The 18,467-nt window shown below is 44.5% G+C and overlaps 1 protein-coding gene across 1 annotated transcript; it reads left to right on the forward strand.

The window, feature by feature from the left end:
• Nucleotides 1–264: 264 nt before the first annotated feature.
• On the forward strand, nt 265–17,901 carry APCDD1L (APC down-regulated 1 like). The gene is made up of 4 exons (XM_071760217.1): nt 265–437; nt 11,806–11,935; nt 12,449–13,007; nt 15,730–17,901. The coding sequence occupies exons 1-4, from the start codon at nt 401–403 to the stop codon at nt 16,492–16,494; spliced, it is 1,491 nt and encodes a 496-aa protein (XP_071616318.1). The 5' UTR covers nt 265–400; the 3' UTR covers nt 16,495–17,901.
• Nucleotides 17,902–18,467: the final 566 nt, after the last annotated feature.

An 18,467-nucleotide genomic window follows, 5' to 3' on the forward strand; every position in this document is an offset into this window, starting at 1 on the left:
AGTCTCCACCTCTTCTGGCAACTTGAACCTGTGGCTGCCAAGCTCCATTAAAGCTATCAGCAGTCGGGGGGACGCGCTCCACAGCGAAGGCGGGGTGGTTGTGGTGGTTTATTTTAAAATATAGACATATATATATATATATATATATATATACTTTTTTTTTTTTTTTTCCCCTTCGCAAGCCTTGGGGCAGAGCACGGTGATTGCTCCAGAGCTTGCCCCGCCGCGCTCAGCCTCCCGCCGGCAGGCTGAAGCCGGGGTCCCGCCGCCGCGGGCACCGGAGCTCCGGGGACGGCCCATGGCTGCACCGCCGGGCGCCGCGCCCCGCTGAGCTCCGCGGGCACCGGCGGCGATCGCGCTTCTTCTGCCGCCGGCTGGGCGAGGAAACAGAGCAGCCACCATGGTCCGGTGCTGGTGGCTCGCCGGGCTGCTCATAGGTAGGTGGCACCGGCGGTCGCTGCCATTCTGGGGCGAGTGGAGGGGTGGGGGAGAGAATGCCGGAGCTGGGGTCGTCCCTTCGGGGGGGTCCCCGCCACTTTCTGCTCCCGGGCACTGCGAAAGGGCAGAAGATTGGTAGGAGGGTGCAAGGGGACTTTATGGAGAGCGCAAATAAATAGCGAGGAGCGTGCAAGAAGTCGTGCAACTAAATGGCAATGTGGAGAGTGCAAGAAAGCTGTATGGAGAGTGCAAGGGGATTGAAAGGAGGGTGCGAGAGGGATGCAAGGAGTGTGTGAAGCGGGTGCGAGAAGATTTGCAAAGAGCGTAAGGAAACTGCAAGGCGGGTGTCTGCGGGGCCAGTTCTGGGATGGGGGTCCCCGGGGACCGCGCTGTCAGCGAGGCAGGGGACAGCTTCCCCGGGAGGGGAGAGCCCCGGAGGGAGCACGGAGCCCCGGGGGATGCTGCCGAGCTGTGGGGCCGGGGAGCTGGTCCAGCCCCTCGCTTCCCTAAAAACTTTCCCGTCCGTGTGGAGATGGCAGAAAGGAGGGAGGTCTGGTGCCGGGCTGGGGCTCAGACTCTGCCTCCCAGCCGGGGCTCCCTGTAGGGTGAGGGTCGCTGTGTTCCCCCCACCCGCAGAGACCCTGTGGTGGTGTTTCACTGAGAACTGGGAATTATCCAGCACCTGCCTTGGCGAGGGACAACTTCAGAAGTAGTCTCCTGCTCCAGGGCCATGCCACTGATCCCAGCTGTGCAGCCAGATCCTCTCAGCAGCACACGCTGCATCTTTGCGGCTCCCTTTCAGAAAGGCATCTTTCGACCCCACAGTTCTTGGAGAAGTTTCAGAAGAAAACGTTCTGGCTTAAGAGACCATATGGGAGAACAAAGACAAGTGTTCTGTGAAGAAAAAGGCAAAATTATTTCTGTTCACGACAAGGAGCAGAGCCTTAGGGAGCTCACTCCATACTTGGGCAGATTATTTTCCTAGAAAATCCACGGGAGACCCTTGGTTGGGATTCTGCACCCCTAACAGAAGGAGCAGGTGAAAGGAGAGGTAGGAGGGTGCCCCTGGGGCCCCTGTGAAGTCTGCACACTGGAAATCCAGACACCTGGGTTTCCTGCTGCCAGTTTCCTTTCTGCCACTTAGTTTACTCATCTGAGGTTTTGGGCAGCAAAATAGCACACTGACCTGCCTCTCCAGCTCAGGGCTTACTTAGTTTAGTGATCGTTGCAAAAGAATCATGTAGTGGCAGCTCTTGGGCATTATTTGCATTAAGTTTAAGGGACCAGACAACAGAAAGAAGTATCTATAGGGTTCTATAGGGCTATGTTTCCTTTCTCTTTATTTGGGGTCTTTGTCATATATTGTTCTCAAAAAGTTAAGGCTGAAAAGGTTAAGAAATGTGGATTTTCCTTCTCTGTATATTGTACTAGCTCAAGTTGCACTGCTCAGAGATCTGTTACACTGCATTATGTCAGATTACACACATAAGATGAATTAGAATACTTTCTTAAATCTTAATACACTTTATTTTAGTACAAACTGATTTAAATCCTATGCTTCTTCCATCTGATGTCAGTGAGAGAATTTCCACTGATTTCAGTAAGAACAGAAGCTGGACCTGGAAACACACATTTAAATAACCAAGTCAGATCCAGAACTCAGTAAAATCAAAGCAGAGTTTGCCAGTGACTTCACTGTGACCAAGACTGGCATTCTGTATTTTGCATAAAACTATACCTCAGCATGAGCATCACCAAGTGCATAATTAAATGCAAAAGCATTTTAGTTAGGTAACTGAATCTGATTTTGGAGCCTCCTCCAGGAAAGAATCACTCATTCCTGGAAATGTCCCCAGAGACTTACTGCGTTTTACCTAAGCTTTCATTAAAGTTTGTACATTCCAGTAACACCATGCTGGTATTTTTCATGTGTAGCTTCTTCTACATGGCATTAACTTAAAAGATCTATTATTGCTTTCAGTGTTTATTTTTAAGTTTGAAAATTACAGTGTTGGCATAAGATAAGAGATTAAGAAGACAATTCTATAAATGATAGTACATTCAATATTGATGTGTGTATATTTACACATGCATATATGTGTACTTACTACTAACCTCATTCTCTTTGGTTGAAATATTTGTTTGGGCAATGTTTACTTAGCTAATTTATTTTTACTAGGATGGTGGTTTTCATTCTTCAGTTCTCAAGCTGGCCAAAAAATCAACAACTAATGTATTATGCCAGCTTGTGTGATATGACTCTATTTGTTCTTTCCATAATTATAGGTTAACCACGTTTCAAAGTATATGAATATAGATAAAAGCAGGGCTGAGACGTAAAAAAAGCATGAGTGAAAAAAAATATCGTGTGGTTTCTATATTTTCCCCACAAGCACAAATTGTTGAGTAAGGAGATTTTCAAAAGCCAGAAATTGCTATGAAGAAAACCAAAGCTGGAATCCAGTTCTAGGGGAGGCTGTATCTGGCAGAACAAAGTTTGGAAAGAGATTTTGCTTTCAATGGGATCCTGTGTTTCCCCACAACATAGCATATGTCATCTATAAAGACAACCCTTTCATGTGTGAGATAAAATCACTGCTAAAATCAACCTCAAAATTAGGAAGCACCTATACAATGCTGTTTTGCAGTTCTTTTGGTTTTCTGATTTATTTGCCAAGGATGATAGAGCTATGAAAAAGGGAGAATTCCTAATATAATATTTTTAAGTTGACGTGTCTCAGATATAATAATACCAAGAGACTGACAATGAGAATGTGAGAAGCTTAATGTGTAACCCTTCTTCTGAAGGCTGAGAGTGCTGCCAGAAACTGAAAATATGATTCACAGAACACGTCCTTCTCTACCTAGCTTGAATTGTGTAAGATCTGAGGGGTTAGTAACCCACAATCTGTGGTGTTGTTTTTTTATTATTTATATCTCTTCTTTTTTTTTCTTTTCTTTAAGGAACTAAAAGGTTTTATGCTCTAAAATTCAAAATTATGGAAGTTCTGTTTCTGTGTATTAGGGAAGAAACTACAATGTCTATTTGAAATCCTGAAGTTACAGAGTTATTTTTGAGTTTTAGCAGGGTGATGGTGTGATAAGCATGTCTTTCATAGTGATGTTTTCTAATTTTCAGTGAACAGCTTATTGATAATCATCACAATTTGAATTCAGCTGAAACAGAATGGTGCAATGAAGCTCAGCTCCTGTGGCACTGTTAGACATTTCAATCAATGCAACAACACCTCTCAACATACAACTGGTGTGATGGTACATAAATTGACAGAAGTCTCACTACTGAGTGTTTGAAGAGATTTCCTTGCGTTTACTTTTTAAAATAATGCTTTAGAATTTAATGTAACCCTTGGGTTGATTGCTGAAAAAGTCCCCTATGGTTTCTGCTGAATTAATAAGAAACACTGACAAATGTGTGATATTTTGTCCTTTTCTAAGCTGAAGACAGAGATCCCTGGACACAGATCCCATGCTCTGAAATCAATGTATACACACCCAGCTCCCCACTGAGACAATTGCATTCACCTTGTTCACACTCTTACCAGATCCACAGGTGCTGGACACTGGCAGGTTATGGCTTTTCAGTGTCTCTTCTCTCCTGTTGATCCCAGACCGCAGTGACACATTATTTCTAAAGCTTTTCAAAGAATCTTTTTCGGAGAAAAAGATAGTTTTTTCCAGTTAGACTCCCTGGGAAAGACAGATGAAAATAAAAACGACAGCAAAGTTTTGCTGCAGAAAAGCTCCTAGGTTTTGTTAGTTTTAGTAGCACAAGTTCCATTATTAGATTATGCAGCACATAGGTTGAATGTCAGCTTTGATTTTAGCATCTGTCGGCAGTGTTTAAGAGAGCTGGAACACATCAAAACTTGGCTAATGTTGACAGGCAAAACAGTAGACTGAAATTTCAGGCTATCTAGAAAACCACACCCAGACCCCAAAACACATGTTAGAAGTAACTTTAATTCTGTGCTTCAGCTGAACAAGTAACCTTTTTCTGTGGTCACTTGTGATTCTAAGTTAAATGTGTGTGTATTTCTGGTGTGGGTTGTGTATCAGTTTACCACCTTTCTGCGGAGGTTTTTTTTTTTGTCTGAGGATGCCTTCTGCTATGACTGCTTTTGAATGCCCTCCTCATCCTTGGCTTTGCATGAGCCAAGTGGCCTCAGAGTATTAGATCCTATTAGATCCTATTTTTATTACTATAAACAGTATCCTTACAGCAGTGCCATGAATCCTGTTGTGTTAGGTGCTAAGTAAGGAGAGAACAAAAGGATCGTTCTAGCTTTAGTGCCTTTATAATCTAATTTCCTGGACTTAGATTCTCAATGGTGAGTACTTGACATTGCAGGGACCTACTGGGATTTCCAGCTGTGTCCAGCATTTTAGTACCTGTTCCAGTCATTTATGTCTATGCACCTGAATGCCTCTGTTCATCCAGCCCTTATTTCTAGTCCCATGGAGGCCAGGCAGTGATTTTGATGAGCAGGATGGCAAACAATGTGCTTACACAGGAGAGCATCTGTCTCCCGTGGGAGCAGGGAACTGGGATGGCTTCATCACAGTGAGAGACTGAAAGGCCACTCTGAGTATCCCACTGACTCCCTGCCAAGAGTGGGTTATTCCCTGCTGCACTAAGTGCTTTGTTCAGTCCCTCAAAATCCTGCCAAACATGTGGACTTGCGCTGCCTACTAGATTGTGCCCCAAGAAGTTCACCCTGATATACAAGCCACATTTTTTCCTCTCTTCATTCACTCCCAACAGAACCTCTTTATTCACAGCAAGGAATTTCTTCCCTTCCTTGGCGTTTATGCTTTGTGAATATTTATAGGCTGTTATCATGTCCATCTTGCCCCAGCCGTCACTCAGCCAGGCTGCATCTACTCTGCTCTTTTAATCTTGCTTCGTAACTCAATCCCTCCCACCCCCTAATAATCTTTTGTTGTTCTACTCTCAAATCCCACCAGTTCCAGTTGCTCATTTTGCTTTGGGTAAATGCTGTATTTATGTTAATATTGTGTGGTGGGTGGTCCTCTCTGCACTTTGGGTCCATGTGAATAATTTAGATATTCAAAATGAGGTTGGCGTTTTATAGCCAAGCCATGGCCTAATTACTGGTTCCACTCTTCAAAGCCCTCCAGGAAAAAGTATGCTTAGCTCTCAGTATTAAAAATAGCCATGATAGCCACTAATAAAGTGTCTGTGCAGAGATTCAAGGGAATTGCCAAAACTGCATGGATGCTCAATGCATTTGAAATGATGGTGTGCCATTAATTTCAAAGCCAAGCACTGTATTTTCTACTGAGTTTCCCTCTCATCTAAATTGAGGAAGATAGATATAATATTTCCCATTTGGTAAGAATATGACTTCTGGTTAAAATTTATCTGAGTCATGATTTTCCCCTGGGGTGTTGTTCAGCCTTAGACTGAGTTGCTTTCTTTTATTTCTGAAAATAAATATTTTCTTCTATGCATTCTCAACAATCTCTTACTGTCTCAGGACGTTAGAGATCATCTCACTATTGCCTCACCTATCTTAACAAATTAAAACTTAAACTTTCACCAGTGGTCCAGCAAAATAATTCCAGTGCCTCACTTCTTTCCTTCAGTTTCTTTTGCTTTTTGGTTATATATTTCTCAGTGCAAAATTTCTGTGGGAATAATGATCAGAGTTTAACACCAGTCATGATGTGTTAGAGTAGCCTGAATCCATTTGCTTGTTTAAGTACTTGCCCATGCTGAAAAAAGAAGGCAGATGGCAATTACTCCATTAGTTCTTACCTCTCCTCCTCATTAACCCCACCTTTCCCTCCAGGCTCTGTCTTGTAGGTACATGGCTACATGGAATGATCAACTGTTCTCCAGCAAATCTTTTGACATTGATTTAGATGTGGAAAAAGCACACGACTCCTCTTTCTGAGTCTGCACAACATGTTTTGGGAGGTGGGAGGGAAAAACACAAATAGCTCTTGTATCTGTCAGGACAGCAGCTATGTGGTAAGTAAAGCTCTGTTGTCTAACTGAAGAGTGTGGCATTTTGATTAACATGAACTGTAGGAGCTTTCTTGGGAAGATCCACTCACATCCACCTCCAGTGCTTTTATTTGTCATCACAACTTACCTAGGCCATGTCTTCCTTAGTTCACTCCATATCCTGTTTCTTCTTTGTATCCCTTCATTCTCCAAATGGAGTAATTACCATTTAAAGATAACTAACATAATACAATCACTCTGCCACCCTGAGAAGAATAACTGAGAAACATCTAGTGAATTTGAAGCACTTTACAAATAGCTCTAGCTGAGCATTAGACTGGAGCAACAGCTATATATAATTATACCCATTCTACAGACAAATAAGAGAAGGGATGAATAATAGAAATACTTTTCCAGAAGCCAAACAGTGCTCCAGTGAAAGCGCTGGCATCCTCCCTCAACCACTTGACCACATTCTGGCTTCAGTTCAGGGAGGCATTACTAATCAGGGAAAATGCTCATGCACTGGCTTAATTTCAAGCACATGCTTAAGTTTCACTGAAACCAATTAGACTTAAGCGTGTGCTTAAATCCTGTCCTGAACTGGGTTCAGTTTGCAAATAGGCAAAATGTAAAGTTCTGCTATGATACAGTTTTCCACTCTCAGTGGTTATATTCAAGTTTTATAACTTTATAAAATTATAATATGAAACGTATCTCTTCCCACAGAATTGTTCTCTTGGGAGTGCCTTATTCTGCGTGAATTAAAAGCACCACTAACTTCATCTCCACACAAATGCAAGGAAAATTGATTTGCTAAATACAAACATTTTCTTTGCTTTTGAAAGAATGCTTATTCCTTTAGAGGCTAACCCAAAATCCATTCTGTGTGCTCTCAGGAAAGAGAAGTGCCAAAGAAACTCATTTATTCTCTCCTAATGATGTCTGTGTGGTTAAATTTAATTTGCTTATACAGAACACATTGACATATTTCTTATCATCCATTTCATTCCAGTCTGAACATTCCTCAGAAAATATCAAGGGTTTTATGTCATCTCTCAATGAAGAAATGTGTAATGCTCCATGACTTCAGGCACTGATCTTATCCCTGTGAATGGGTGACTAACTGAAACATTAGAATTATAAATGGGAATAATAAATTCTGGCCATAGGAGGCAATAACATGTAACAGATTAAGCAATCTAGCTCTGGAGAAGAGTTGATCTGCAGTAACTAATTTGGTGCAAACTGTAATGTATGCATTTTCTCCTCTATTTATAAAGAAACAGATGTGTGACTCTGCTTTTTTCCAAAGTCAATCTGCTTGGAGGAACACAAGATTTTTTTCCAACAAGGCACATTACAGTATTTTTGTCATGGTTGGTATTTTTCTCCTTTACGAGTGAGAAGTGGGTCAGAATCTGGAGCACACAGCACTTACGTAGCACAACCTCACTGGCAGGCTCTCATTTCCAGGCTTGGCCATTGCCTCGGAATCTTTCTTCTTAATTTTACCAACAATTTAGCTTGTGAAGAATTTCCAGTTGGATTTTTCTGGAAGTTTTTTATACAAATGAGTGGATGGAGTAGTTGGTCAGTGTTAGCTCCTCCTGTTATCTCAAGGCTTGGGGGAGTTTCTGCTGATGGTGGTGACCAGCTGCTGTTCCCTGTTACTGGCATTCCCAATTGCCTGAATTTTGTGCAGCCTCCTTGCTCAAAAACCTTGGGACAGTACTTTGGATGCAGCACACACCGGAAAGCTGGAAAAAGATACTGTTTTGTCTAAGTGCTGTGCTGAGGAGCTCTCTGGAAACGCTTGTGGTTAATCGATACAGACAGACGGGATAACGAGAGAATGGAAGTGATCACAGTTGGGGATTTTTTTAGATTTTCCTATGAATGAGTATTTTGGTCTTGAAGATGAATTGTGAATAATTCCTTCCTCCTGCCCAAGTGCTCTATAAAGCAGTTAATTTGTGTCTCTTAAGATGGAGAGAGGACCTGCTCTGATCTGCTTCACCCTGGGCTGAATAACAGAGTGACATATGAGTGACAGCTGCTTTATGCTATGTGCCATAACTACAGTTTTTAGGTCTGGAACTGAATTTTTCCAGTTTGAAAGGATGTTTGGATCTGGTAGGGCTGAACTGCAGTATTTGAGAGAGAAAAGCAGCCACAAAATTTGGAAACAAGCCAATAGCTTTTGGTCTGAGGATGCATCCAGCTTGGAGTCTTGTGTACAGTAAAGTAAGACAAAATCCCTTGGAATTCCCATCATGTCAAATATTTACATTCTGGAAGCTTTTTTTTTTTTTTTTTTTTTTTTTTTTTTGCTTCCCCTGCATCGAATTTGATCCTGATTATAAAAATTCCCTTTTCTATTGAATGTGTCAAAATGTAGTGACTGTGTTGCCAAATTGTCTGTGCTCTCAAACAATGTAGACTTTTAGTGTTTCTGCCAAAAGTAGCAGTAAGTGTTCAGTCAAATATTGAAGCTTCTGCTGCAACAAACAGACACAGTGCAGGTAATTAGAGTGGAGCTGTGTTCTCTGCTGTTATTTTGTTGTGGTTTATGGAACTACACCTACACCTCTAGAGTGTTTCTGTGGTTATGAGCAAGAGCAAACCTGACACTTATAGTCTGTTACCTCTAATACAAATACAGTCAGTTTTTAGTTTACCCTATCCTTTAGGGTAATGATTTCATATTTGTTTTGAGTATAAATAATGTTGCACTGTCCTTTTACTGAAGGCTCTCCAAAAATTTTATCAGTAACTAGGCTTCTTGATAGGACAGTCAGATAAAACTTGGCATACTCTGCAGGTGACTAAAATCCATGAGTAAGGAGCACATGGGAGTAGATTTGCCCAAGGCCACAAAGCAAAGTCACAGCAGAACCAGGATGAGGCTACAGAGCCCCAGGTCCTAATGGGCTCTAATAAATGGACACCTGTGGGGCAGCCCACATGGATGCTGCAGCTCCTAAATTAAAGGTTTCTCTCATAGCAATGTTTCTTTTCATCCACTATTTTCCTTTTTCTATATGAAGACTCACAAGAACTCCTTTTCAGGAAGCAGTAGTGCAAGCAGTTGTGAAGGAGCTGCCTATGCCTGCTTGCCACATTCAGCCCTTAAAGATGATAAAATCAGTACAATTGTGAGTGTGCTCCAGAAAGAGCCCTTAACATTAATAATGTGTCTTTCCAGCTAGTTTATGTATTCCAGTGCACAGTGAGGTAACAGAAAATCCAAGGCTGGTCTCACTGGCCCTTAGGTAGGTAAGCTGCTCCTGTTTCTGCTCTCCTGCTTCATTGTGGGCTCCACTCTTCATGTGTTTATTTCCTCTGTGGTAGTTTCAGGGTCTTAGTGTTTAAATCTACACAAATTTACATTTCAAAGACTCTGTGACTTGTAAACTTCAGCAAATGGCAGTGCCAAAATGAAGTGACTCTGAATTTGTCCATCAGATGCAAGTTTTAAGTTATATTATCAGATTATTAATAAAATATTGTTTGAGTGGCAATCTTTCTACTTTGACACTTTTGGGAGCCTGTGACTTGCATATCAGACTCTAATCGCTGGTTCCCATTTGGCTTGGTCTGGGACTCAAATTTGTGGCAAACTTGGATGCTGAAGATTTTTAACAGGGATTTAACCCTGTAGGATGTGCTGATGCCAGAGATGAGAGGCTCCTATCTCAGAATTAATTGGCTGTTGGCTGTGGGAATCAGGGGAGCCTCCCTGGTAGACCCCAGCTGTGAGTCTCACCCTGACTGTTTAGATTTGTAATATATCTTGAGCTTGTGAGCCAGGGAATTTTGCTGACCTTGCTCAGCAGCTCATAGCCTTGCCCATGGTTTGCAGCAGATCTGTATGTGCTGGCTTCATCTGCAAACACTTCTTGGTAGGAAGGTGACTGCACTCTCCAAGCCAGGCTTGGGCCCTTCATGATCTCAGCTGTCACTTCTCTCATGTGCCCGTAGATGGTTTGGGTTTCTCTTCCCAATGGAAGAGAAGGCTTAGGCAGATTTCCTTGTAAAGGTCATGGGATGGTTCAGGTTGTATAGAGATATGTTTGTGGCACAGAGGGACTGGAGGAGTGGTTGTGACTCCAGATCTTGATCTCTTTGACTGAGGCACAAGGTGTGCAAATGTTGAGCATCCTCACGCTGTGGAAAGGTAACACACAGACGTTTGATCTTTCATTCCAGCTGACAGGCAGGCTGGGAAGCAACCTGTGTTCTTGCCATTTTATTCACCATAGTGAATAAAAATTGGCTTGAAAATTTCCAGCACTAGGCAAATCGCACAGCACAGCTAAAATGAGTGAAGACCAGCCAGGCTCATAAACCCCAGGCAGCCCTGGGCTGAGCTGAACACCCCTGGCTGATGGACCTGGCTCTGCCAGACAGGGCAGTTGTGTGATAGAAAATCGGTGGGGTTTCAGGAGGAGCTTGTAACACCTTTCATGGTGTTACAAAGAGACAAATCCCAAATTTTTTACTAAAGCGAACCCACGATGAGTGCAACAGAAGTTTGCTTAAGTGAACAGTGAATAACATATAGGAATATATGTGCATGTGTATGTGTGCATGCAAAGGTCTTCAGGATTTAGCTGAGTGTTCACACATTCCCTAAGCCAATAACATCCGTTGTTATGGGAAATGAGGTAAGTGACAGAATTGCTGTCCTTATGGCAGGCGACAGGCAAGTCTAATGTTCCCATGCTGTAATTCCCTGCTTCAGTTACTGCTTCAACAATAGCTTGAGAGAGAGAATATGAACAAAGAGCACTCAGTTTCATTTGAAGATTTCATCTAAAAAATAGCTGGATTCAGATGTGGCTTAAACTGGAAAACAGAAAAAAAAAAAAAAAAAAAAAAAAAAAAAAAAAAAAAAAAATCCGTGTCTGTAACTAAGAGCTTGCTGCTTAGATAACCCGTTTGGGGGTTTCATGCTCCAGCCTGTCTTCCTTAGTGCAGCTAAAGGAGTTGTCCTGGGCAATGCATGGCGTTCGGGATGTGTCCCGTGTCCCTGAACCGCTCTGGCCAGGCCAGTGCTGAGGCCCTGGCGGGGTCCAAGCTGTACCTGTGGGTACCCTGCGGACCCCCGCGCAGAGCCCCACTGACCTTCCCGCCTCCGCAGAAGCAGATCCGGGGCTCTCTTGGTGCGCAGACCCCGTAGCAGCCGCTACCGGCCCCAGTGGGACCCTCCCCGCCCCACTGCGGAGCGGGCGCGCAACCTCCGCGGCGCGGACGGACCTGTGTGTGTGTGTGTGTGTGTGTGTGTATGGGTAGTGGAACGGAGACGCAAACTCCGCGGTGCTGACGGTCTCCGCCCTTCTCTCTTCCATCCCCCCCTTTACTCCGCGCAGCCTGCGCGGCCGCGGAGCCGCCACTGCGCTGGGAGCCGCGGTGCCGGCAGCAGCTGCGCCACCTGCAGGACGGCGCCGGGATCGCAGCGCGGCTGCCTCCCCGCCTGGAGGGACGCTGGGTCTCCACCGGGTAAGGACCCCCCACCCCACCCCCAGGAACGCACCCCACACCCCCGGGCCGATACCCCTCCTGAGCCCGGTGCTGCCGGGCGGCAGCATGGTGGCATGGAGAGAGCACCGCAAAGCAAACCTGTCCTCCCCTCTGCCCTCCACAGGCACCCGTCCGAAGGGAGGCCTCAGGTCCCCTCTGCCCTTAGAGCACCCTTAGACCCTCCGACCTTCTCCTCTGGGGTGCAGCTGATGAGCACACCAGGCTCACATGGACAGGGCAGCCTTGATGTCCCCCTGACCCTGGCACTCCTCCTTGGGGATGTGGCACGAAGTCAAAGATCGTTTATCTGGAACCATCACATTTAGGTAGCAGATACCCAGATCTCAAAATCTCCTAGGAGTGGTCACCAGGTGTTGGGAGCCCATGATGCTGCTCCCATGCATGCTCGGCCCCCTCCTGCCATCTCCCGGGTGTCCCTGGGGAGGGATGTCACCCTGTGCATGGGTGGCTCAGGACTGCCTTCCTCCCCAGGTGTGAGGTACGCCCAGGACCCGAGTTCCTCACCCGGTCCTACCTCTTCTACGCCAACCGCCTCTTCAAGGCTTACCAGTTCTACTACTGGGACCCCTCCTGCCACGATCCCTCCTACTCTCTGGTCATCAAGGGCAAGCTCCGCCTGCGCCAGGCCTCCTGGATCACCCGCGGGGCCACCGAGGCCGACTACCACCTCCACAAGGTTGGCATCGTTTTCCACAGCCAGAAAGCCATGGAGGAAGTGTCCACCTGGATCAACCAAACCTCCAGTGAGGGCTGCAGCGGGTTCTTGCCCCCGGGACGCACCTGGGCTCCTGGAGCTCTCTACGAACTGCTGAGTGCCAAGAGTGAGCGTGACTGCACTGCTGCCTTGGGCTTCGCCATGCATGAGCTGAGCCTGGTGAGGGTGGAGAGGCATTACCAACCCCTGCTGCAGCCACAGCAGAGTGGGAGCCGGCTGGTGGAGGAGCTGTACCTGGGGGACATCCACACGGAGTGGGGTGAGAGGCTCCACTACCGACCGACCGGGTACCAGCGACCCATGCAGAGCGCTGTGGTAAGGACGGTGTCTTCATGTGCTCCTCTCATCCATTCATGGGCTTTGCCAAGCATGTGTTCTTTTCCTGTTAAAACGCTGCCTGCCTGCACGTGGCTCCCTTCAGTCCTAAGGCCAGACAGATGACGGGGTGAAAGGCTGGAGGTGGAGGTCCCCATGGGGCTGCCTGGGGCTCTGCAGCACTGGGGTTCACTCTCACCCTCACCAAGACAGTGGGACTTGGGTGGGTGGAAGTTCAGCAAAACTAACATCAGAAACAAGCCTGCATTGGCATGGGCCTGGAGTTGGCTTTTCTTTGGCTCTGTGTTATCCTAGGGTATACAGTTTCTTACTTTCTTCTCCAAAGCCAGTGAATGCTTTGGGCAGCACATCATTAGAGGCTGCTTGCTCTGCCATTTGTCTTCTTCCTCTCTCTTTTGCTCTTTGTTGAGTCCTCCTGGTTGAGAGAGGAGTAAGGAAGTAATATCTGCCATTAAAACATTACTCCTTTTTGTAATGCCATTAGAAGAGGAAATGGTCCTGAATACAATTATGTAATTACAAAAAAAGCAAACTTTGACTGTGGTTTTATTATGCCACCATAATAAAACTAAGCAGGAGACTTAGTTGCATTTTCTTTTTTTCTTTTCTCATTGTCATTTTCCCTCTTCTCTTCTCTTCTCTTCTCTTCTCTTCTCTTCTCTTCTCTTCTCTTCTCTTCTCTTCTCTTCTCTTCTCTTCTCTTCTCTTCTCTTCTCTTCTCTTCTCTTCTCTTCTCTTCTCTTCTCTTCTCTTCTCTTTTCTCCTCTCCTCTCCTCTCCTCTCCTCTCCTCTCCTCTCCTCTCCTCTCCTCTCCTCTCCTCTCCTCTCCTCTCCTCTCCTCTCCTCTCCTCTCCTCTCCTCTCCTCCCCTCCTCTTCTATCTTTATTTATTTATTTTTATTAATTTATTTTGCAGCAGATTAGCTATGATTCAGGTAGGAATGTGCTTTCCTAGAAATAAACTAATCAATTCAGGAATTATTAAGTAGTGAGATGGGATGAAAAAAACTTCCCTGAACTTCACCAGATAGAATAGAATTAAACGAAAAACAGTTATTTTGGGAGTATTTCCCCACACCCTAATCTATGCCAACTGAACTCTGAAAAGCACAGAGCAACTCCCCTCTCCCCCTCAAACGTAACATTCTCAAGTTGGTTAAACTTGTGTTATCTTGGGCCAACACCATATATATGAGCAAAACCAGGTGGTAAACATAAACACTTTTAAAAGTTAATTTAAAACCAAACCTAAAGATACTGCAATTCACTCTCTGAATAGAACACTGTAATTAATCAGCTAATAGCTCTCCAATGGACCAGCACATGATGTCACCACTTGGTGATAATTAGAAGCTGCCATACATAAGAAATAACTTCACACAACTGCTTTAGGCAAGTAGGGGATTTGGCTCCATGTCTGTAGTGATAATTTTACTGGGTACAGGATTTTTTTGTTTTTTTTTTCCTCTTAACTAACATCGATTGCTTGTGCTAGTGAGGTTTACACAGCTATGCTAGGAATTATTTTTTAACCCCGTTTATGAAAATATCAGTCTTTTCCCCTTAAATTTATATCTGTTTTAAAGAAACCCATTCTCCCCAAATTACCTTTCATTATCAAAGAATTTCCTGTCTAAGGAGAGCATATATATTTGCCAACTTCTGGGATTATTTAGCCGTAATGTACTGTGCACTGTCAGCACTCATTAGTGTGACAGTAGCAGTAAAGCAAGTTGAAAATGACTAAATTACAGTAGACTCCAATCAACTTGCATGTAAATTACCCACCCTACAGTTAACTACTGAGTTATTTAACCTTGTTGCCTACAACAGCTCAGTAAAGATTAGCTTGTGTTCTAGGCAATGATACAATGTTCAAACCCTTGTTATTTAAACATAAATCAGTTGTGATATATGAAGTAAAAGAAATAGTTCAAAGCTGCACAGAAACAATCCCCTTGGCCTTGGATGTGCTGTGGGACTGGTTTAAACGACTCAGAGAGCTGCACCAAGAAAAGGTCAGGCTCTTGATTTGCTGTGGATCCTTTTCTTGTCTCCAGTGCAATGCCCATTCTGGCTTCTTGGCCAGCCTTGGTCTCCCTCCCTCCTCACCTCACTGACAGGGGTGAGTGGGACCAAAATTTTGGCCATCCTGGAGAGGCTGTGATGCAGCACAGACAAAGCCTCTGTGCAGCAAGGCTTCAGAGCTTGCTTGATTTCTAAAAAGACTGTATTGTATTCTCTGATTCAGTGCAGAAACAGTGGTGTAGTTGACATTTCTCAACACCCTCATCCTCATCCATGGGCATGGGCAGCAGCTTGCAGTGAAAAACTTGTGGGGGAACAACCTGGCTAGCTTGAGGGATCATTCCCTACCCTTAGAGAAGCTCTGGCCTTGTCCTCTCCTCCTGATTATCCATAGTACCCTGGCACAGGACAGCCTCGGGGCACAGTCTGCTCCATCCTTCCTGGTACCAGAATAGCAAAAAGCCAGAGCAGCACTTGATCTCACTTAATCTGCTTGAATGTCTTCAGCCAAGTTCAGTGCAGTTGAACACCCTGATACAGGAGAGAGGAGTTTCAGCTTTTAAAATATTATGAAAAGGTTTTTTGCCTATTGTTTTACGAAAATATGTTTGTTTCTTTTTTTGTGGTTTTTTTTTTTTTTTTTTTGGTTGGTTGGTTTTTTTTCTCTACTGCAGCACCACGTGCATCCTTGCCCAGCCTGTGGGATTATTTACAGAGCTGATGAACACCACCCCCCCATCCTACCCCTCAGGGCTCAGCTGCCAATGCAGCTCAGTGGCAGCTGGGTGAGCACCCACTGCGAGGTCCGACCTGCTGTGCTTTTCCTGACCAGGTACTTCATATTCCATGGTAACAACCACACCTGGGAGGGTTATTACTATCACTACTCTGACCCACTCTGCAAACAGCCAACTTTCACCATCTATGCATCTGGGCACTACACCCAAGGCATCCCCTCATCCAAAGTGAGAGGTGGGACAGAGCTGGCTTTCAAAGTCACTCAGGCACGGGTGACACCAATGGACCAGGTGACCGTGATGATGCTGAACTCCTCAGAACCTGGAAGCTGTGGGCTAACAAACTCCTGGAGCGCTGGGGTGGAGCAGGATATAACACCCACAAATGGATGTTTGGCCTTGGGCATCAAGCTGCCCCACACTGAGTATGAACTTTTCAAAATGGAGCACGACACAAAGGACAACAGCCTGCTGTATGTTGGGGAGAGGCCCACGGATGGATCCAGTCCTGACAGCCCAGCCAAGAGACCCACATCATATCAGGCACCTCTGATTCAGTGTGCTGGGCCAACAGAGGAATTCTCTAACTATGTTAGTCTAAAATACTTGGGAAAAAAGGATGCTAATGGGAATGAAGCACTAAAACCTTTGCCTGTGGCCTTTTTATTGTTTATAGCACTTCTGTTTTTAAGATGGGACTAATCATCTGTTCAGGTACAGCACAGAATGCAGACAGTCTTGGTGCTAGCGTGACTTTTATATCCTTCAAACAGGCACATCTGGAATCAGTTTTACTCAGATTTGGAAATGCTTTTTTAAAAACACCCAACAGGAGTGAGGGAAGCCAAGAAGATATGGCTGGCTACATACTGTTTGTTCTGTGGCATTATTGCCTAATCTCCCCTCTTCTTTGCATACAAGTTTAATGTAGTGACATGGATGCACTGCACATTGCAATAGATAACTTAGCAATATGAGAGGGGGGGAAGCTACATAAATTACAATTGCTGCTTTGAGCTTTTGACATTGCTGAGACCTAATTAAGAGCTGGATTCAGATGTGATTCAAAGATCCCAAGTGTCAGCTGATGAGTTTCTTTGAGGTTAAGTTCCCTTCCATCATACTCCTTATTGCTGTTCTTGCAAATTTAGTCTGCAGAGTCAGTCAGCAGTAGTCTGCAAGTGCTCTTGATAAGGGCACTGGTAATCGTGCCTTTCTCAGTTTACAGACATTTTCTGCAGTTTCCACATGTACGTGCACACATAAGGAAGCAACATACAATGTTTCACTTCTGTGTGTACTAAAAGCAGCCCTTACAGAGTTTTAATTAGCTTGACAAACTGTTATGTCTGATCCTGGTCATAGAAGAAGACAGTACTAAAAGGAAAAGGCTTCTGTGTATAACTGCTCCAACCTTCAGCATCACCTAGCTGCATTATCCTTGCTGCATTATTCTGGTTCTCCCAGTGCAGTACTGGCCTGTGCTTTGGAACGTCAGCAATGTCCCCATGTCACTGCACACCTTGTCCAGCAGGCAAAGGCACTGCCAGGCAATTACAGCTCCTGCTCACCGTGCACTGACTGAAGCAAAAGATCACTTACAAGCCTTCTCAGGCTGTGTATTTTCACTGCGTCCTCTTTAGGAAGTGCACTGGCATCCCAGTTGTTAATCCAGCTCTCCTTTTAATCAAAATGTCACTTCCAGTCACATTCCTGTTCAGATGTTTTATATATCTGCCCCTAATGAACAGTGGGCTGAGGACATACTCGAATCAGACAGCACAATCAGGTCAGACTGATTTCTACCAACAAGGACAAACTAAGAAATTTTATTCCCTGTCTGCTGCAGCTAAGAAGCATATAACTTACTTGGAGGAGACCTCCCAGTAGCTAAATCCTCTCCAAATAAGCCTATATATCTTACTCACAAAGGATATTTTGTTAAACCATCTATGCAATAGCTACCTTCTTAATGCTGTATTTACAAACTTGCAGCTTGTACTTAGATAAATTATGGGTTTTATAACATAAAAATACTTTTGGGAGATCTGTACATTAACTGGTAATTCAAATGAGATTCTTATTAAATGCATACAATTGTGACATAAATGTTGTCAGCATCTTCGCATGTTCCAGGCATTATCAAATATTAATCACACACATTAACTTTTATACTAAAATGATACACAAAAAGGCCATGTTTGGCTACCTCATGGTTGGTTCCCTCTACAATCAATTGAAGAGACTTCTCCAGGGTAAGTTCAGCAGGCAAAATACCTCCATTTCTAAAGGTGGTTTTTTTGCTGCCTGCTACTATGTGGAGATCCATGGGCAAATGTTTGAAGAACTGGAAGTGCATCTTGGAGAACATCTCCTTTGGGATGTCTCCACTGAGATGACCCAAAGTGGAGCAAGTCTGGGGTAGCACAGCTGTGTCTTCTGTAAACAATACAGAATACATGACTTCTTTAGCAGACCCATTTCCCATCACCATACTGGAGTGGTCACTCCCTGCAGCCCAGAGGAAAGGCTCTCGTGACTCAGATCAGCAAAGTGTCTGCAGGACCCAAAGGTGTCCATGGAAAAAAAAGGGAAACAGCCCTGAGCTGTCTTTGGAAGATGGGTGGAGGAGGGGGAAGGCAATTCCTGCCCTAAATTTACCCCCAAGAATGCTA

Source organism: Heliangelus exortis, chromosome 16 (assembly GCF_036169615.1).
Source record: "Heliangelus exortis chromosome 16, bHelExo1.hap1, whole genome shotgun sequence".
In the NCBI taxonomy this organism is placed as follows: Eukaryota; Metazoa; Chordata; class Aves; order Apodiformes; family Trochilidae; genus Heliangelus; species Heliangelus exortis.